General features: G+C 32.8%; 1 protein-coding gene across 2 annotated transcripts in view; it reads right to left on the bottom strand.

Moving 5' to 3' along the window:
• Positions 1 to 9,788: 9,788 nt before the first annotated feature.
• LOC127726543 (temptin-like) overlaps positions 9,789 to 22,690 on the bottom strand; it is a 59,403-nt gene continuing 46,501 nt past the window's right edge. The window contains exons 1-3 of one of the 2 annotated variants that reach the window (XM_052233935.1): positions 11,835 to 12,023; positions 10,500 to 10,650; positions 9,789 to 9,915 (exon numbers count right to left, since the gene is read on the bottom strand). In XM_052233935.1, coding sequence (XP_052089895.1) covers positions 9,836 to 9,915; positions 10,500 to 10,650; positions 11,835 to 12,017 — 414 coding nt within the window. In that variant the 5' untranslated portion in view covers positions 12,018 to 12,023 and the 3' untranslated portion in view covers positions 9,789 to 9,835. Of the gene's footprint in view, positions 9,916 to 10,499; positions 10,651 to 11,834; positions 12,024 to 22,690 lie in introns of those variants that run through there. The other variant, XM_052233936.1, reaches the window with a different exon arrangement.

Genomic DNA, 22,690 nt, shown 5'->3' with positions numbered 1-22,690 from the left:
TTTTCACTGTGATATTTGAAATTTTTTGTTTTCACTGTGGTATGTCTCCTTTTTTTACTTTTCACTATGGTATGTTTCCTTTTTTTTACTTTTCACTATGGTATGTTTCCTTGTTTTTTTTACTTTTCACTATGGTATGTCTCCTTTTTTTTACTTTTCACTATGGTATGTCTCTTTTTTTTACTTTTCACTATGGTATGTTTCCTTTTTTTCTTTTCAGTATGGTATGTGTCCTTTTCTTTTCACTGTGGTATGTCTGTTTTTTTTCACTATGGTATGTGTCCTTTTCTTTTCACAATGGTATGTGTCTTTTTTCTTCTTTTCACAATGGCATGTGTCCTTTTTTCTTTTCACTATGGTATGTCTCCTTTTTTTTTTCAGTATCTATGGTATGTCTCATCTTTTTTCTTTTCACTACAGTATGTTTCCTTTTTCTTTTCACTGTGGTATGTCTTTTTTTTTCTTTTCACTATGGTAAGTCTCCTTTTTTCACTAAGGTATGTATTTTTTTTTTCACTATGGTATTTTTCTTTTATTTTCTTGTCACTATGGTATGTCTCCTTTTATTCTTTTCTCTATGGTAGGTGTCCTTTTTTCTTTTCACTAGTGTATGTCTCCTTTTTTTCTTTTCAACATGGTATGTCTCTTTTTTTTTTTCTTCTTTTCACTATGGTATGTCTCCTTTTTTTCTTTTGACCATGGCATGTCTTCTTCTTTTTTCTTTTCACCATGGCATGTCTCCTTTTTCTTCTCATCATGGCATGTCTTTTTTTTCACCATGGTATGTTTCCTTTTTTTTCTATTCACCATGCCATACCTCCTTTTTTCACAATGGCATATCTCCTTTTTTGATTTTTAATTTAACTACCCCATTCTGACTGGACGTGATTGCGTATCTATAGGTCGTCCCACCGTCTGTATCACTCAGCTCATCTGTTTATCAAATTACATATCACGGCTTTGTGACGTCAAATACGTTGACCTGGCCTAAATAAATTTGACCCGGACATATCACTAACGTCATAATGAATGAACCGACGTTGATAAGTTTGACCCGAACTTATCAAGTCATCTTCGAATTCTCCAGTGAAACAAAGAAAACACTTGTTTCTATCATGCAAAACTCACAAATACAATCCGATAAATCAGTTTTCAACATATTTATATTTTAAAATATCAGCTGCTCAACATAATATGAAGCCTTTTTTTAACTAGTTCGCTGATCTCACTCAACAAAAAGCTTCATATTGTTACTCTCAGCTGATATTTTACAATATCAATATGCAAACAACTTTATAATTGGTATTTATTCATCCCACAAAGAGAAACACTCACCACTGTGAAAAGGTTTTTACTGTCGGTCGGAGAAGTCCAAGGGACCAAAGTCTATACCCACAGTCACATCAAGCGTTTCATTGATTTCCGATATTTTGGAATTAATTCAATCGAAGGAAATAAATAGTGTACGTCAATGAGATAGTAACCCAACGACAAAAATACCAAAAAGACATGCAGCTAGACGCCAATATACAGTCTTCTTCAGATGTTGAAATAGGTCATGTTATAAATCTGCCCTAGTCTTCTTAACAAGTTATGTAAATTAAACAGAAGCTATTAAAGATATGACATCTACGTAACAAATTAAAATTTTTTTTTAAAAAAAATTGAATACGACAACCATTGACGAGGTTGATAATTAGTGACAAGTACATGGATCTTTTGAAAGGTAAATCTAGCTTTCTGAGATCATAACTCCCTACCCCTTTTTAATCTTTAGAATTTAGGAGTAAGAAAAGACTGGTTGGTTCGGAATACTTTTCCCAGGTAGAGTGCAACAGAAATTTACCTTGTGATCTATAACAGTGTCGGTCTGATACAAAGCAAGATATATGTTCACATCTCATTTGCATGTTATCCTCCAGAATATGCATAATATTTTCCGCTGGACATATAGCAAACATCAATCAATAAATCAATCGTTCATTTGAAACGTAAGAATAATTTATATGATGCCAATTTCTGCGCACGACATGTGCTTCTCAAATAACATTTATTGTATATTGTATATCGATCCTTCGAATAAAACTGTTCCTAAAGGATATCATTTTAATAGTTAAATCTTTGAATATTGTTTTGATCCATACTAGCATTGATTTTGTTTTTGATGAAGAATTAAACTAAATTTGTTTATGATATATAATGATGAAAACTTATGGTCCTCCATTCTGTTGATATTATGTACTCATATTTTGGTATTGCTCAATGTCACATTTTTCTCATACTGTGTACGGCGTCTTTACGCCTAATCCGTTTTATTATAAGCTTTGAACTAGCTTTCAGTAACTGCGAGTACTTTTAGGAAGGTACTTGTGTGTCTTTTCTCATTTGTTAGATGTTTTTTGGGTTTCATGTCGATCTGATGATTCAAGCCATTTCCAACGAATACAGTTTGTCTTATGTTGTGCTGTTACACCAGTGTCTCCTCGGTTAATGAGATAGCATTATGTGCTCATAAACATTTTTAATCCCGTCATTTTATATCTGTGTCTGCCCCAAGTCAGGAGCCTGTAATTCAGTGGTTATTGGTGGTTGCTGTAGTAAAAAAATCCACAGCATTCAGTTGCAAAATGCAACAGGTTGATAACGTACACATCAATCATCGTTTTGTATCCACAACATGATTATATGTTATTAGTTTTGTTTTCTTTTGTTCAATCATTCATTTGTACATTTCTTAACGAATTAAAAGTGATGATACAGAACTTTTAAATAAGAAAAGGAGGGATGGTATAATGAGGCCACTTTTTGGGGTCATTCGTATATATTTGCATGAGCGCTCCAAACTGTTTGCAGATAATAGAAACTACAAAACCTATATAGTCTTATTATGACATTTTGTCAATAGATTAACAGATACAGAGGTCTTTACAAAAAGCTACTTTGTCTATTAAAAGAGGTTTGTCTTTGAGTAACATTTCTTTTCGTGTGAAATGGATATTTAAGGTCAAATACGTCAATTTAAAATTGAATATGACGTCATTGCGACATCACAACTTCTTAATATAATAAAAGCAGGAAAGGTCTTTTTTATTGTAAGTGGAGAGTGTTGACGACGGTGTATTCGTCGTCCTTCGCGATCCGGAATGTATTGTCCAGAAAGAAAACATAGAAAAATCTATGAACATGATGAAGTAGATAAACCAGAGTGCAATATGGAAGTATAACTCGACGATTACGATCGATATCTTACTTCGACTGTTTTCTACTCTTTGGTCGGGTTGTTGACTTTTTGACACATTCCCCGTTTCCATTCTCAAATTTAATTGAAAATGACAGAGAGAAATGAGGACGTCAGACAAACTGATAAAGATATGGTGATAAAACTATTTTTGAAATTCTTTTATTTTCCGTCAATAAATATTGTGTGTTAGTTTTTTCATTATGCCATTTGAGATACTCAAAATCAGATATTAGTCTTTTTTATTAGACTCGAAAAAGGAATAAACTTTATATGTTTAAAGTTTTAAAAACTCTATGCAAATAACCTTGAACGAAGAAAGGTTGTTTGCTTCGGATTAGATTTTTTAACGCATCAAAAATAAGTTCTGACATTTAAATATGGGTCGGGTATCAGGTACTTTCCTTTAGGAAAATTGTTCGTTAGGTATTTGTTACATGACTCAATTTATGTACTCAAATTCCAATAGAAGTCTTATTTTCCACACCCGAAAAAGGGTTAACCTTAATATTTTTAAAGTGTGAAAAAGTTCATGTAAATACTTGGACGAAGAAATACTTCTTTCTTCTGTATTTTTTTCGCGTAAAAAAATCGATTGTCAACGAATTGTAGTGTCTTAAAAATAACATGTCATGTCAATATGGTCGAGATTCCTGTATGAAAATTGTGCTTTATGTTTTGTTTACATGACTCACTTGTAGATACAGAAAATCCTTAAGCCTAATCTTTTTTAAAAACTCTAAATGGTTAACCTTCATATTTTAAAAAATGTTGAAAAAGTGTCAAGTATATGATATGCGACTCTTTGATATTCTTGTAGGGTTTGACAACTTTTAGATTCTGACAATGGGAGTGAATAAATACAGGGAAAATTAGCCCTATCTCAAAATGGTTCGTTGCCATGGTTATACTCGTCAAACAAGAAATTTCTTTTTCTTTTTCTTAAAACCGTTAACCTTAGTATTTTTAGGTCACGTTTACTTTTAAATTAGTACTAGTAATTAGGCACAATTAATAAGAGCCTTATTAGCCATTCTCCTTTTACTGTTCTGCATTCGTTTTTATATTGTCACGATTTTAAACTCGTGCAATGACAGTAAATTCATTGTACGTAATAAGGCATTATCAACAGATTTCTAAAAATAGATTTCGTGTTTTCCAAAAGTCTTGAAGTAATGATTACGTGTCTCGGTTTGCAATCTTTTAATAGATACCTTGTATCCATAGCCGTGCTGACAGCAATATCTGTAAGTTTTTCATAATGTTTTTTTAATACATAAATCTTTCATGTTCATAGTTTTTTTTATGTTTAAGTGAAAACAGAGTATGTATCATTTTGTTTTGATCTGAACACACAATAATCATGGTTTGCTTCAATATTTTATAAAAATGTGAACGTAGCTGCATCTACATTCAATTGGCAGAAGACTTTTCGTGTATTGATGGTGGATATATCAACCAAATAGGTGCAGGACATATTTGGTTATTAACTGCATCGCATTGATTATCATAAAGTAAACAATATCATTTAGTGACGTAATCGAAAAAAAACAGGGGATAATCTGATACTATTTTAAGACAGATCAATGTATATAAATGTACATATCTTAACATAAATATTTTGATTAGTCAAACATGTCTTTTATGACCCCGCCGGTGCGGAGGGGGCATTAAGTTTTACCTACGTCTGTCCGTCCTAACGTTTGTCCGTCCGTACGTCCCAAAATTAGTGTCCGTTCCTAACTTTAGTTTGCCTCTACCAAATGTTATGAATCTTATACATAATGCTTATTACTACCTAAAACAGATCAAGGTTGAGTTTGGGTGGCGTCACTTTCACCGTTCTCTAGTTATGTCCCTTTATAAATAGAAACATTGCTAAATTTGCCGTTTCTATAACTATAACTTTAGTTTGTCTCAAACAAATGTTATGAACCTTATACACATTGCTTATTACCACCAAACAATGATCAAGTTCGTATTTGGGTGGCGTCACTTTCACTGTTCTGGAGTTGTGTCCCTTTGTAAATTAAAAAAAGCAGAATTTGTAATATACAAGCGGGGGCATTTTGTCCCATAGACACATTCTTCATTTAATTCTTTTTAATTAGGAGGTCTGATATATCTTTCTGTGTTATTTCACAGCTAAATCAGTCTTGCAATGAAAAAAAGAGGTCTGGTCGTGCAAGTACTCTGTACGGGAAATGATTTCATTATGATGTTTATCTAATTTGAATTCTGTGTTATCTAATGCCTTAATCTTTTAAATCAATGATATTGCCGTGTTGATACTTTTATACACATTGTGGTCCTATTGATTCAATATAATTGAACGATTTTTGTTTGTTTAGTGTCAAGCGGAAATATTTCATATGAAATGAAGAGATTAGTTCCCCTACAGAGTACTGTCATTGCATGATTGCCAAGGACACGTTGATGTAAATCTATAGGTCACGACAACATCTACGGTTATCAACAATCAGCAAAACCCATACCGTTTTCAGATATAAGGGTCCCGACATGCATATTTACCACGAGATACGTCATTGAGACAGATACCTATCGAAACAAATAACATATAGACATCTAAAGAGCAACATACTGTCGTCAGCAATGGAAATTTCATTATGAAAATCGCTCGAAGACTCAAAATACGAATGAATCAATTAAAAAGAAATTATCAAAGATTTACATTTAGCACTATATTAATATCAAAACACCATTACAAGTACAGGCAAATATAATGACAATATATCGTATCAAAAATACTAGTGGATGCTTAAAGAAAGCTTACAATATTGTACCCACTTATTATCATGCATTTCAAGCAATCTTGCACTCTAATATCGGTAAAAAATGTACATCTTAGAAAATGTCATGCAGCAACGGCATATGCAATACTGGCAGACACAATCTTGTGCAGTACGCATGACAAAATGTACAAAATTCCAATGAAGAAAAAAAAAGAACAAACAATTTAGTACTCCAACAAACTATCTCTCATCCCTCAACCCATGAATAAGCAGTATAATTTATAACATTCTAAAATAAGCCTGTTAAACAAAATTGAAATATTTGAAGTTTTTCTAGGCGTTATACATTTAGGATCAACTTAGGGACACCGTGCCAATAATAGCTGTCGTCAATTGCATATAAATATTTGTAGCTTCCGAACAAGTAGAACAAGTAATAGCGTTTTTAAAAAGCTGCACCAATAAAATGTGTTGGAATGCATAACAAAACCAGCACTTAGAAAAGAGCTAACACATTTTGAGATTTTGTTTTTTGTTGCGATCTATAATATAGAAACTTCTGAAAAGCTGGTAGTTTCTTAATCAACTGTTTATCATTTTGATATAGACTTTGTATCTATAAGTATATGTATTGGTTTTTTCTATTGGTTCATTTTTTCTCTCCTTCAAATATTAACGGAAACATCCATTGCTCCACGAAATCAACTTGTGTGTATAAATGTTAAAATAAAATAATGATGTACTTATGGAAAGCAATTTGTTTATCCTATACCCATCCCCCAAAAAACACTACATTCAGTATGAAGAAAGAAAATTACAATCACTATATGATTAATAACAAATGACCTGAAAAGACATCTTCACCATAGCAGATTTTATAACTCCATAGTTATTTGCTTTAGACGATATTTACCGTAATTTTATATTTTTATACAATTTTCGTAGCAATAGACAGTTCCCATCATTATGACGATAATATTTGCTGATATTTTTATGATGATAGTTATTTTTTTCAATGTTTACTGCAACGTTTTTGTCCATCATGTAGCTGATATTAATCTTGAAACCAAAATTCCTTCTGTCGATTTGCGACGAACTGCTTCCTGTTGCTAATGCAAGTATTTGGGACTATTTCGTTGATGAAAACGATGATTATCGCCAGTGATAATGATTATGATTTTACTGTACAAAATCTTATTCCTTTCTTTACGGATCTAGGACTGTCTGCTCTATTACCACAGACTGATACAAATAGAGGACAAACAAATATCAATGGTTATTCCCTAGCAGTTGTAACGTCAGTAATGTATGTGGTTGTCGGAAAGAGGGATTTTGAAAATGATCCATGGAACAATAATTTTATTTTGTCAATTTAATTCTACCCCAGATTTATGAGCAACGACGAAACCAGCATAGAACTTGATAATAAAATTCAACGACGTGAATAAACCACGCCCACTTAGATGGAATGAATCCGTTACGATAGCTGATTGGTCTACCAGACAAAGCGATGAGGATAATTTTAGAACATTGAAAAACAAAATTAAAGCAATGACTGAAGCACTGTTTATGACTGAAAAAAATTATGTACTTGTCCATTGCAGTAACTAGTTTGTAAATTTTACCAGAACAGGCTTTACAGTCATAAACATTTCAAGTACGACTATCGTACTCTGACTCAAAATCAACAAATCAAAATATTGAATTTATTTATAAATAATGATTGATTTGTGAGTTTTCAATCACGTATATATTGCTCAACAATACGATATCAACATAAACCTGACAATCAAAAGCAAAATTGACATTCAAACTTATAAGAAATAAATAAAGTCTATGCACAAACGTTTGTTCAAACATAAAAAAAAAAAATGAAACAATTTCTTTCAGTTATAAAATTTTACTGAGTACGCGGAGTACAAAATTTGTGATCGAAACATTAAATTCAATATTTTGATGTGTTACCATACCATAACATTAACAATAACACGTCACTATGTTTGTGTTGTTTATGTTCAGACGTTTATTTGTTTACTTCTTTTTTATAATTCGGAACATTAAGATTAGAAAAAAGAAAAAGGAATAAGTATACTAATAACAAGACAACTTTTTTACTCCTTGTATTAAATATCATACAATATTATACATTTATAAGATAAAATTTATTTTAGTTATTCACAAGACATTAGACTGTCAGATTTCAGTATTTTTAAAATGTGTCGTACATATTTGAATGGACGCTTTAAACCTTTTGCATGTTGAAACTTATATATCCTCATTTTGATAGTATAGTCAATATTTAATTGAATATTAAAAGATTAGCAAAGGCCATACTCACAAAGATTACACCTTTCTGTCTGCGAGTTACATCTTTTTTGATAACTTATTTTATGAAAATCTATTTTACTTGTGATTGATAAGCAAATGAGTGAGCTGATCATGGATTTCATGTATTTTTGTAGGAATTTGTAGAAAGGAGAAGTGGGGCATATGTCAATGAGACAGTAACCCAAAACATTTACTTCAAAAATATAGCTAGTTTCTCGTTTCTCGTTTTTTATATAAATTAGATCATTGGTTTTCCTGTTTGAATGGTTTTACACTAGTCATTTTTGGGGCCCTTATAGCTTGTTGTTCGGTGTGAGCCAAGGCTCCGTGTTGAATGCCGTACTTTAACCTATAATGGTTTACTTTTACAAATTGTGACTTGGATGGAGAGTTGTCTCATTGGCACTCATACCACATCTTCTTATATCTACTTAATATAGTGTCTTTTACAATGGACAGATGTCTTCATAATATTCTATGTGCTAAATCTTCCCGAGTTTAAACTAGTTATGGATACATTTTTTTAAATCAAAGATTTAATATGAACACAAAATTCGACAAAAAAAGTATTTAGATATGACTATCATTCTGATATCATAACCCCTTCCCCTTTTTTGTTTCTAGCATTCAGGAGTAAGAGGAGACTGTTTTCGGGTCAAAAGAAATTCTCTAGGTAAAGTGCAGTAGAAATTTACGTTGTGATCTATATTCTTTCTAAATTTACCGTGTCGGTCTAATAAAGAGCATGGTATATTCACATCTCATTTCATCCCCCAGAATATGCATGTAATATTTTCTGCTGGACGTTAAGCAGACATCAATTAATAAAGCAATCTTTTATTTTTGCTTACACGACATGTGCTTCTCAAATAAACTTCATTGGGTATGCTCGATTTCAAACGGTACGAAATTAAAAAAAGAACTTAAAAAAGACTATCCATGTAAACTCAGTGATCCTTCGAATAAACCTATTCCCAAAGGATACTATTTCAATAGCAATATCTTTGAACATTGTTTTCAGCGGTACTTACATTGATTTTTGTTTTTTATACACTAAATCTTTTAATATGTATTGCTACAAATATTCATGAAATATTATGGTCCTACATTCTGTCGATATTATGTATTCATAGCTTGGCATTGCACAAGGTCATACTTTTGTCTGACTGTTTATGGCGTCTTTACACTAAATCACTTGGATATGTTCTGAGTGATACATATTTGCGCTTTAAACAAAATAAGTAGTTCTCATCAATGATTCAATACTTCAAAAAAAAAAATTTGTAAAATAACAATAAGATATATATTATGTATATCACACGCGAATGGACGAAATCTTATTTGTTGCTAATCGAAATCGTCCAGGGGACCAAAAAGGAATGCATTAAAAATTAAAAGAAACAACTTTTTTTAGCAAAATATTGTTTATCTTTTATCTAACAAAAAAGCTGCTACATAAAGAAAAAATGCCTTTTCCATTCCGAGGTAGCTGCTACACACAATGGCCAAATAAGTATCATTTTCCTGTGTTCGATGGACATTTTATATCTTTATTTACTGTTACACATTTGGAATCACTCAGGGGTTCACAAATACCTAAAATTGAATAAAATGAGGTTTTTCATAACAAATATTACATTATTATGTAACCGCGATATTATTTCATATACCTTGTATTTCACCTAGCCTTTAATTTTGTATTAAACTATCTATCAAACTTAATTTCCCTTACAAACACTACTACAATTATCACCAGGTCAATAGTTAGTGCTTTGGTACTGACATGATTTATAAAATGCCTCTCTTTGAATCTCCTATGACAAATTTATACATTATTTAGAAACTAAGATTCCAACTACCTTAGTCAACTTTTACCCTAGATGAATTTAAATAACCTTTGTTTTCTCTCTCTGTTGATCATTAAGTTCTTCACGTGTTCGGGTACTTAAACATACTTGACTTTTAAATTGTATTTGGGTCTGAGGGTTGCTGGAATAGAAAAAAGAAGAAAAGTGTTTCGAATGCACCAATTGAATTATAAAGTGATTTATTTTCATTTCCTAAAATGTATTTTATATAGCATACAAAAACGCCTGTTTTGTCGAGGACTACTCAGAACTATTCCTGTGGCTATTGTGGAACAAGGTCAATAAAAGTGAAATATTCCTTGTCCTACTTACCTGGGTGACTAGACGCATCAGCACTAGGAGTTTCGCCTTTTTTCCACGTGCAGTCCGGGTCTCCAAGTTCTTGTCCATTCGTACGACCATCTTGGTCTGAATCTGTTTGACACAGTTCCTTCGTCCATTTGAATCCAGCGGCCTTAAAGTCCTGTAAATTTCCATACAGCAATTTAAAGATAACTCTGATTAGTCGATCAAGAAACAAAGCAGGGTAGTTTATATCGTTTCCAAGTCAAAAGTTTATTCAAAATGAATGTTCTAAAAATTTAAAAGAATACTGTGGATTAATTATTGTTCATAGGGTAACAAAGTTCGTTGATTTCGTGGGCATAGGTAAACCTTGAATTTAAAGATTCAACAAAATATAAATTTTACTTAGATTGTTTGCATGCTTTTGCAAAACCACGAAACCAAATATAAGTGAAAATACATGTTTATGCCCCACCTAGGGACATTATGTTTTTCGGTCTGTGCATCCGTTTGTTCGTTCGTCCGTCCGTCTGTCCCGCTTCAGGTTAAAGTTTTTGGTTAAAGTTGTTGGTTAAAGTTTTTGGTCAAGGTAGTTGAAACAATCAACTTGAAACTTAGTACACGTATTTCCTATGATACCGGTATAATCTTTCTAATTTTAATGCCAAATTAAAGTTTTGACCCCAATTTCATGGTCCATTGAACAACGAAAATGATAGTGCGAGTAGGGCATCCGTGTACTATGGACACATTCTTGTTTTTCATCAATCAACAATAATTGGAACACACGAAAATACACAGAATGCGATATTCATATCATAAACAGCAGTTATAGAGAGATTTTCAGCTCGATAATCAAAATGGTAAGGGAAATCATGCACAAGTACTACTGAATATTAGAGCATTGTATCGTCTATCTCTGTTTAAAGAGACATATCAACACTTTGTCAATGTCAGAAAATTTACATTGATCTAAATCTAATACATCTGGAATAAAAAAAAACGGTGAAAATCGAACAATGATCCTCTGAGTCAGACCATTTGCCATTTAGGGTTAGAGGCAGATCCTCCAAAAAATGCCAATGAAAAATGTTTATGGCACTAGGCAGGTGTGCAGCGGTATTTAATAACATGTTTACTGTTTAATAGTATACAAATGCAAAATATCTGCAGAACTGTAATCCGTACGTTAATTTTTAATCTTTATATTTGATATATACAAATATAAAAGAAATGTGGCATCATTGCCAATGCGACAACTATCCATCATCAAACAAAAAACTAGGATGTAGATATAAGATCTATATTCGTTTACATTAATATCCGTAAAACAGAAAATTATAAGAAGAATGAATGTTTTACCAGTCCAAATTGACATCTTGTCCCTCCTCCTGGTTCCTTGTCGTGTCCTACTCCTCTCCATATCTGATCAGTCCGTCCATTACAAGGATCCGGTACCTTGTTTCCGTTGGGAATATTATTTTTAAACCCTGGAAATCCAAAACCAACGGTTGCCAAGACTAGATATACAATTCCTCTGAACATGACCGCTCTTTTTTAGTATTTCAAAAATATCGATATGAATTTCGCAAGATATGACATGGAATAATTGATCCTTTATCTGGGCTTATGTAAAATAACTACAGTAAAATCTGAGTTAATCGAAACTTTTTGTTATTTAATTTTTTTAGTTATATACATAAAAGTTTAGTCTAAAGAGATACTATCTTCATATACGATCCCGTCTACTTTTTTATATTTTGACATCACATAATGCGACTTATCAATTATTTTTATTTATATAAACAACACGAGTGTTACTAGTGGAGCAGGATCTGTTTACACTTCGGAAGATTATCATCGGTTTTGATTTTTGGTTCGTATTGCTGGTGTTTGTCTTTTCGTTGTTTTTTATTTTGCATGAATCTGTTTTTCTCCGACTTATTATAATGAATGTACCCTTTCCTTTTTATCATATTTTGTACAACTGGTTCCTTTTCTTCTGGCATAAGTTTAAGCCCAATTTCGATTAATTTAGAATGAATATATATATGTAGAAAGTGTTATACCATCAAATCATAGTACGTCACATCCTGTTTCATACAAAAAAAGGGTCGAACAAAATATTCCCTTGGATTTGACAGTTGTAGGAAGCTAACCCAATGATTCATTGCTGAAAAAATTTTCTATTTCTAAAATATATCCTGAGTTTTTCAAAGCACCATTTTGGAGTTTCTATGATATATTTTTGAAACTTGAAGTTACATGGTTACTACAGCTTGTAAACAGGAAAAAGGGGCGAACATTCGATTGGTTAACTTCCAGTCATGTTGTTATCTTATATGCTAAGAAATGTATGTGAAATTTCTGTAGTACTGGACAGGATAAAATTTCATTCATGCTTAGTATTTCCGTATTTTGTTGGCGTTTTTTTTTTGTAGCAGTTTATGTTGTTCTGTTGTTTTCCTCTTATAGTTGATGTGTTTCCCTCGGTTTTTGGTTTTTGACCTGGATTTGTTTTCGCTTAATTCATTTACGACTATTGAACAGCGGTATACTACTGTTGCCTTTATTTGAAACAAGATAAATTCTGCATAATTTTTTGAAAAGTGTCACTTTAACATAGCCTATTAGTGGAAATAAATGGTGAAAAGGGGAAGCTTCACATGCACAAATGACCTTGTAAGTATTCATGCTATGTCGCCGAAGTATTGAAAACAAGAAATATTCTTTATTGGGCTATAAAAGAAAACTTTTCCTCTGAGTCAGTAATTCTCAATGCATTTCAACAGAATCATGGGTGTTACAATGTAAGTTTTTCTCCTGTATATTGACTTTCAATAACACTTTAATAACATTAGGGAAAAAAGTTGTGCTTTATGCTTAATCAGATGCATAAAAATAACACTGTGAATTATTTTCTATAGTTAAAAAAATATCCTTGTACCCACCGTGCTCATGTACACAAAACCAATCTGGGTTTATCTGCAAACAACTTCATGGTGAAATTTTTATTCTAAAAATGCATAATTAAAATTCATTTATTTTTCCTTAGTGTTGGTTCGGTCAATCCGCATTGCACGATTAGAGTGATAAATTTTTCTCTGATTGCTTCTGAATCAGTGAATTTTATATTTTACCTTGCTGGTCCATTTCAATTGGTCCTGTTTAATTTCTACTCAGTATTTTTTTCTTTCAAATCTTTATCTTTGTATTGTCATTCTTCTTATCAGTTTTCTGAACAGGTTGTAATTTTTATTAAGTTGACGCATCGATCGACTTAAATTTATAATTCTTGAAATACTCGTCCACCCAGCATTATTTAAATATATTTTTTTTTATTCAGAACTTTCTCTCCCGTGTATTTTCTTTAGGTCAAGAAAACCATCAACATTTTTAGGATTACTTTCCGGCGCATGTCTGTGTGAGGTTGCTTTAAAGTGAAGTATATTTTTTTCCTTTAATTGTAAACTTTATAAATTTTATTTAACTTTTAATTTGTACATTTTGTATATAAATATATTTTTTTCATATTAAGATAAAAACAATAGGCTCATTTAATTTAGGTGTCAGAATGTTTTAATGAGGACTTCATGAATGAGTGCATCCTTAAAGTTGTCTGTGAGGTTTGGTTGGAATTTCCAGGTGGCTATTTATTCCAATCTTTGAGTGAATTTAAAACTGTCTTTGTTATATTGAAGTTGCCTGTATGTTTATTGATGGGTAGATCTTGTTTTAGACGGTCTTTTTATGAGTATATCTTGCGATGGTATTGCAATTTCATTGTTTATGAATTTTTGAAACGTTTGAAGGGCTGATTTTTAACCTGCGTTCTTGTAAGGCTTGCCAGTTTAGATTATGTAGCATTTCAGATACACTGTTGGTGTTGGGACATCTGTTGCAAGTATATCGTGCATCATGCAGCTCTTCTTTGCACTTGTTCAAATCTGTATATATTTTCTGAGGTGTGTGGATCCCAGACTGTGCAGCAATATTCTAAATATTGGTCTTGCTATAGTTGATAAGCTCTGTCCTTTACCACTTTTGATTTAATCTCTTAATGATAAGAATTGATTTGCTTTTGCTGCTGATTGTTGTATATATTTGTTTCATTTGAATTCTGAAGAAAGTGTAATGCCTAGATATTTTGTTGATTGGACTTGTTCTAAGATATGGCCATGCATGTTGTAATAAAAATGCATTTGTTTTTTCTTATTTTAGACTTCAAGGATGTTACATTTGTCTGAGTGGAATGACATGAGTCAGTCTTTCTCCCATTTTATAGATGATTCTATATTTTCTTGAAGCTTAAGAGAATCGTTTTGGCAGGTAATAGTACGGTAGATAATGCTGTCGTCTGCAAAGAATCATCTTATTTGGCTGTTTGTTTTATATATATGTAGTCAGGTAAGTCGATAGATAAGAAGTATTGGTCCTAGTACTGTGCCCTGAGGAACGCCTGATGTTACTGAAATTTCTTTCTTCAGATGTTGTGTTTCCGAGAAGGACTGTTTGAGTTCTGTTGGATAGGAATGATTAAATCCATTGAATTGCCTTATCTGAACTTGAGTAGTGTTATTTCATTCAAATTGACGATTAATAAAACGTTTGAACTACGTTGATTCTACGATTGATTAACCCATATAATGACGGTTCAAAAATTTAATATCGGGCATGATTCGCTTCGTTTATTTCCAAGAAAGGTCCAAACATATTTAAGGTCCATCTTTGATATGTTTTGTGTTACTAGTATCCCCTTTTTTTCACCTTCCAATCAGAACTATTTGGGTAAAGTTATTTTCCGACCTCGATTGTTGATGTACATGTTGTCCGTGAAAGATAAAAAAGTAGAATTACAAAAATACCGAACTCCAAGGAAAATTCCAAACGGAATTATCAAATGGCAAAATTAAAAGCTCATACACATCAAACGAATGGAAAACACTTGGCATATTCCTGACTTGGTAAGGCCTTTCCGTGTGTAGAAAAATGTGGATTAGACCTAGTTTTATAGCTAGCTAAACCTCTCACTTATATGCCAGTCGCATATTAATCCATTATCTTAACGACAATGTGTAAACAAAGAGACATAATAGGGAAAATGTCACAATAGGGGTACAGCAGTCGACATTGTGTTATAATCATAATCACTATAAAAACAAACAAATATGTCAACAAAGAACGATATACCAGTATGTTATTCCATATTTTATTGATGTATGAGTTGAAATCGATCTCCTTTTCCCAAACCAAATTAACAAAACTTGTATGTTCCTTTAAAATAATATAAACGGTACCAATTTTTTGCACCAGATGCGCATTTCGACAAGCAATGTCTTTTCAGTGATGTTCGAGGCCAAAATATTTTAAAATCATAAGCTTACACAATTTAATCCTTGTATTTATGATAAGTATAATGGTACGTCAACCTCATTTCTTCAGTGAGGATCGGATAAAGGCTGTTGTCAGTTATTTTCGACTTATGAGTTTGAATGTCTGAGTTTGGTATATTTCGCCTCTCTTTGTGATGGTGATGATGATGGATGGCTGCTAAACGTCCAGTGGCAAATTAGTATGCATATTCAGGACCAGAACATGTTTATGTAATATGAACCCTGCTTTGTACTTAACCGACACACTGAGCCGGATGTTAACGTCCTAGTTCACAAGGTAACAGTCCACGAGGAGACATGTCACCTTACCCGGACACATTATTCTGACTCCAAGCCAACCAGTCTTTGCTCTTACTCCTTAATGCCGCGTGTTTAGCGCAGAAGCAGCAAATACCAATTTTTAAGTCTTTGGTTTGAACCGGCCGTGGTTCGAACCCACGACCTCCCGAACTCGAGACGAACACACTACCACGAGACCACCGTTCTCTATTTTTGAAGTCCAAATTGTAGATCATTAGTAAGTTTTGTGATTCAACGCAAAACGTACTTCACAAGGTTATGATGCAAAATGGTCAAAAGTAAAATCACAAAAATACTGTACTCTGAGAAAAATTCAAAAAGGAAAGTCCCCAATCAAATGGCAAAATCAATAACAACAAACACATCAAACGAATGGATAACAACTGTCATATTCTTGACTTGGTACAGGCATTTTCTTATTTAGAAAATGGTGGGTTGAACCTGGTTTTATAGCTAGCTAAACCTCTCACTTGTATGCCAGTCGCATCAAATTTCATTATATTGACAACGATGCGTGAACAAAACAAACAGACACAATAGGTAAAAATGTCAAAAATAGAGGTACAGCAGTCAACATTGTGTTATCATCTTGATCACTATAAAAACAAACAAATGTAACAAAGAAGCACAAAAAGGCATACATCAAATTTAATATCCTCATTTTGCTTATATTATACGATTTTATTTATCTATGTAAAATCCACCCATAAAGGATGGAAGCTTTTAAGTAGTGGCGTAAAATCGCGCGTTTGAAATTCGCACAGGTAGACTTTAAAATAATTTTGTCGTTCAAAGTATGACAGGATACATAAATACAGAGTCACGTAAAATGGATATAACAAAAAAACAGACTTAACAGTAAAAGTAATATTAATAAATAAAATAAAATAATTGTGTGGTACAAAGTTTGACGATATACATAAGTGCAGAGTCACGTAAAATGTATATCACAAAAAAACAGACTCAGCAGTAAAAGTAATATTAATAAATAAAATAATTTTGTCGTTCAATTATGACGGGATACATAAGCACAGAGTCACGTCAAATGGATATCTCAAAAAACTAGACTTAACAGTAAAAGTAATAATAATAAAGATGAATAAAAGAATATTATAACACGTTATTAAGATGATAAACAACGTCAGTACGCAAAATCTATACTTCAAGACCATCGTGTATTATTTGTGAAGTTGATACGGAATATTTATCAACAAGTTCTTGGTACCTTCCTATGAACTTTTTTAGAAAAAGGACGAGACGTTCTTTGACATACCCCTGGTTCATCAACTTTCTGCTCAGACACTGGTGACGTTTTACAAAGTCTGAGTAGGAGCTGCAAGCTCTTGAATACCGACTAACTTGGGAAATGTATATCCCATATGCAGGTGAAGTTGGTATATTGCTACTAAGGTGGGGGAAATTGATAATTTCAAAATTAAAATCGTCTCGTTTATCATAGATTCTGGTACTGAGATGACTGTGTATGTTAAATTCGAGGTATAAGTTTAAAAATAAGGCGGAGGAAGCCGTGTCTGTTGTTTCTTTAATTTCTAGTTCTGGTGGAAATATTAATGGAACCCAATCAGAAAAGTTCGGATTGTTAATGGAAAGAACATCATCAATATATCTGAAAGTGAAATTATATAACCTGGCTTCTTTGATCTTCTTGTTTATGACAAATGTCTGAAGGAACTCCGATTCATATGAAAACAAGAAGAGGTCGGCAAGGAGAGGCGCACAGTTCGTTCCCATAGGAATGACGACAATTTGTTGAAAAAGTCTACCTCCAAATTCAACAAATATGTTGTCAATAAGAAACTCCAGCATACTGATCACTTTTTCCTCTGTGTAGCATGTTTTACCCTTTTGTTCACTATTAACAAAATATGCCTTATGGTATCCCAAAGTAATAAATTTATAGCGTATGCTACCATTTTTATGATGAAAAGCATTGTGGATTATTTCTTTTAGACGGGTTTTCAATTTCACATGGGGAATGATGGTATACAAGGTTGAAAAATCAAAAGTTTTGATAGAACTAATTTCAGAAAAAGACCGAGATTTAAAATTATCCAGAAGTTCTTTAGAGTTTTTAAGAATCCACATATGGTTAATACCACTACGCGAGTAAACAGTTTCACAGTATTTCTGAAGACCCTCTTTCACTGCGGACAGAATTTTAGTCAATTTAATGGACAATTCTTTAGTGGAACATGCAGATGAGCCGGCAATGTACCGTTGTTTGTACGGAAGTTTGTGAAGTTTAGGTATCCAATACAAACAAGGTATGTCCTCCGATTTGTTGTTCAATGCAATGTTCATTGAAGCCATGAAGGACTTATGATACGCCAAAATCTCATCCTTGTCAAATGATATGTTTTTGTGTGTGGGATTACCTGAGTGCTCATTTATTCCTAATTCTTTTACAAGACACTCGTAGTGATACGATTTACATATAAAGACAATATTATTTGAAGCTTTGTCCACAGGAACAACAACATACTTATCTTGAAGAGATGATAGACATTTCACAGCCTCTTTGTCTCTGAAAACGGACTTTGGTCGATCATTCACACAGTTTTTCAACTTATGAATTCAACGTTTTATCAGAGACCTGATTGTTTTGACCCATTCTAACAAAGTGTCTAGTTGAACTTCTTCTCGTTTAGCCCATGCTCTGGCGTAGTCCTCAATGGAATCCATAATTATTTTGAAGTTATGGTTCCAATTGATGTGTTGGGGTTCTCTAAACTTAGGACCATGAAAAATCATCTTTCGGAGATTTTCATTGTGAATTATGTTTAGATCCCCAGTAATAACATGGCCAGAGGGGCTGTAATTGTAAGGCGAGTGGGAACAGTCATATGTCAGAGGCTTTTTTAGGTATTGTTTTAAATGAAGGTCATGTAATGCTTGTTTATAGTTAAATATTTTGGGTGCAATGGTTTTGGTGTAACTGTAGGATACAATAGGAACAGACTGATTTTGAAAATAAATAGGAATTTTAGATGTTACCTCCTTGTGATGTAGAACGTTGCTGATGTTGATTGCATCAATTCCTCTATTGGTAAAGTAAACAGGAAGGAATTTCCTCTTTTCCTCATGTAAAGGTTTCGATCTTACTGGTTTAAAAAGACGGAAAAGAGCTACATCACAAATTATACTGACAAGTCTGTATATTGGAGAATATGTATTTATGCATACTTTGTCAAGTGCATAATCTGTCAAACATTTTAGAAAATTAACAGGCAGTGAAAATAGAATAGTTCTAATGTAATGTAACCCTAGCGGATGATGAAGATGAGAAAGAAGGTCATCAAAGCTCCTAGAGGGTGATCTAGATTTGGAAGACTTTTTTACATTAGGCCGATGGTAACGTGTTTGCCCATGACTACGTTGGTTTCGTAAGGTAGTGTTAAATAAACTCATTACATTAACATCACTGCAGGCTGGACTTGACAAATTTCCTACTCCTTTGACATTATCATTGCAACCATATGGCATTGCAGTAACTAGTTCCCTTATCCAGAAATTTTCTCTATCTTTTCGGAAAGGAGTACTAAGTACCGGGCTATTTGTGTGGTGATAAATTTTCTCGATGATGCGTACTTTTAGATATGTTTTTGAATGTCTTTTTATTATCGTTCGCCTCTCTTCTGTTATGTTTCGAATCTCTAAATATGTGCCGCAAGCATCGCTGAAGAGACATTGCGCATCTATTGCAGTAAATTTTGTATATTCAATGTCATTTCTGTCATTTCTGTTGAGTGTGACTTTGGAATAGCATGACGGGTGGTGGAGGTAAAGCATGAGGTAGTTACACTTTCGATGCATCAAACGTTTTAGAATATTAAGGAATATGGATATAGTGAATTTCATTGTTAGTACTAAAAAAAAAAAAAAATAATGTCAAGTCAATGGTTGAAGTTCTTTGTTTTGACGTTTTTAACTAATCACACAACATTTTGGTATACGCTTTTAAAAATAAAGCCGGGAATTAGATTCTGAAACTTTATACTGCAATTTAATCTTTTTTCTTCAAATTCAAATTAAGACAACTCCAGCAAGGTACTAGTAACAGATCTCTCAAATGGAATATATTTGTACGTAACCTAAGGTGAACGCTCCCAGACAAAGTTAAAAATTTCAGTTGTTTTGTTTGTTTATGTCTCTATCAAATATGATGCTGGTCAAAGCTTCACGTTTGAGTGAGTGAGTGAGGGTGTGGATGGGGGTCTTCAGAATAGAAAATAATGGGCAAAAAATATAAGGAATAGAGAATAATGGACAAAAGGTATAAGAATTCAGAAATGAAGAACCACTATCTAGACCCTCGTGAATAAACCTGATGCATGATATTCCAAGATCCATTTGTCGAACGTATTGCAATTGGTATAACCACATTGTTTATGTGACTGTCACTAGTCAGGATCGTCAGTGGTTGTCGTTTGTGTTGTCTGTTAGGTATATGTTTTGTCCCCCGCATAACGCGTAGCGGAGAACATGGAAATACCGGGCATCCGTCCGTTCATGTGTCCGTCCGGTCTTGTTAGCGCTCTCACGGGTAGTATTCTTGCCAGATTTTTATAAAACTTATACTATAGTTTATATATCAGCAATATCTCGGACAAGTTCTAAAATGGTGGACGATCGACTTTTCTAAAAGAGTTCTGCATCTTGGAAATATTAAATTTATGGAAAATGACCTCGTTAGCGCTCTCACGGGTACAATTCTTGCCAGAGTTTTATGAAACTTATACTATAGGTTAATATTAGTAATATCTCGGACAAGTTCTATTGTGGTGGACGATCGACTTTTTTAAAAGAGTTATGCCCCTTGGAAATATTAAATTTATTGAAAATGACCTCGTTAGCGCTCTCACGGGAACAATTCTTGCCAGAGTTTTATAAAACTTATACTATAGGTTAATATCAGTAATATCTCGGACAAGTTCTATTATTGTGGACGATCGACTTTTTTAAAAAGAGTTATGCCCCTTGGAAATAATAAATTTATGGAAATGGCCTCGTGAGCGCTCTCACGGGTACAATTCTTGCCAGATTTATATAAAACTTATACTATAGGTTAATATCAGCAATATCTCGGTCAAGTTCTATTATGGTTGACGATCGACTTTTTTTAAAGGGTTATGTCCCTTGCAAATATAAAATAAGTGCAACGCCGGGGACATTGGAACTCTGTTCTTTTATTTTATTGTTATTATCGCTGACGGTACAGTATTGACATTTTTGAAGGTAGTACGGTTACCCTTAGTTTCTTACATCCACGTCACATGGGTTCTGGTTGATAGTTGTCTCAATGGCAATCATACAACATCCTTATTTTCATAACGTACGTTTATTTTTTTGGTATTATCGATAAGGACGTTTCCTTTTGATATTAATTCAATGTAGATTAGAGTAAGCAATGAAAGTTGTTAATGGAAATTTCATTTATTAATATCTCCCAAATTATATACAATTTGTAAAAAAAGTAGTTAAGATAAAATGTCAAACGGAAGAGAAGCATAAATGATAAAAAAGTTATAATGCATTATGACAGATGTGACATTTTGTGAATTAAAAGCAATGACATAAAATAAAGGACATTTTCTAAACGGTTGGTTTAGCCAAAACACAGAATGTTTGTGTGTCCGTTGTTGGGAATCTCGTTTCAGTTCGTCTTAGTTTGAGGTTTTGGGTTATCAGCCTTTGCTAATAGACAATCTAAATATAAACTAAATGTCTTTGTGTGACGTTATCTTCATGAGGATTTAGAATCTTTGTTTCAGTGTTATTATAAAAACCGGTTTTCAGCGTGTAATGAAAAGATCTGATACTATTGTTAAATTTATGAATATGCTATAAAGGAAATCTAAAATTAACTCAACTCACACACAAGGACATCATTTAAAAGTGAAAAAAAATTATAACAATGCTACAGGTCGTAAATTGTTGTCAATTTTGAGGAATTTCTTCTTTTCAGTATATTATAAGTTATTCTTAAATTAACTCAGCTAACAAACATTGACGTCATTCAAAAGTGAAACAAAATGCATATTTAAATGTTACCAGTTATTGAATTTTGAAATGAAAAGATCTAATACTATTTTGAAATTGATCAAGATCAAGGTGTTATAAAGGAATGCTAAAATCAACTCAACTGACAAACAAGGAAATCATTTAAAAATGAAAAAAATTACAATGCTACAGTCGTAGAACCTTGTCAGTTTTGAGGACATTTTCCAGTTTATTATAAGGTTATTCTTAAATAATCTCAATTTACAAACATAGACGTCATTTCATAGGGAAAGAAAATGCATATTAAAATGTTCCCAGTTGTTGAATTTTGTCAATTTTGGAAACATTTGCCATTCTGGGGTAAAGTTCTGAAGGCACCGAAAGGTCAGAATAAACATGTATATATAAAGAAGTGTGAACTAAAATTTTGTTTAACTTATCAAAATGTCCATGTGTCTTTTCCTGGTCATGAAATTTGTCTGTTGTTGTCGTCTTATGTCAGGA

The sequence above is a fragment of the Mytilus californianus genome, unplaced genomic scaffold, assembly GCF_021869535.1.
Source record: "Mytilus californianus isolate M0D057914Y unplaced genomic scaffold, xbMytCali1.0.p SCAF_18, whole genome shotgun sequence".
NCBI lineage: Eukaryota > Metazoa > Mollusca > Bivalvia > Mytilida > Mytilidae > Mytilus > Mytilus californianus.
The sequence above is the reverse complement of the archived record's forward strand: the minus strand, read 5'-3'. Positions and strand labels throughout refer to the sequence as shown.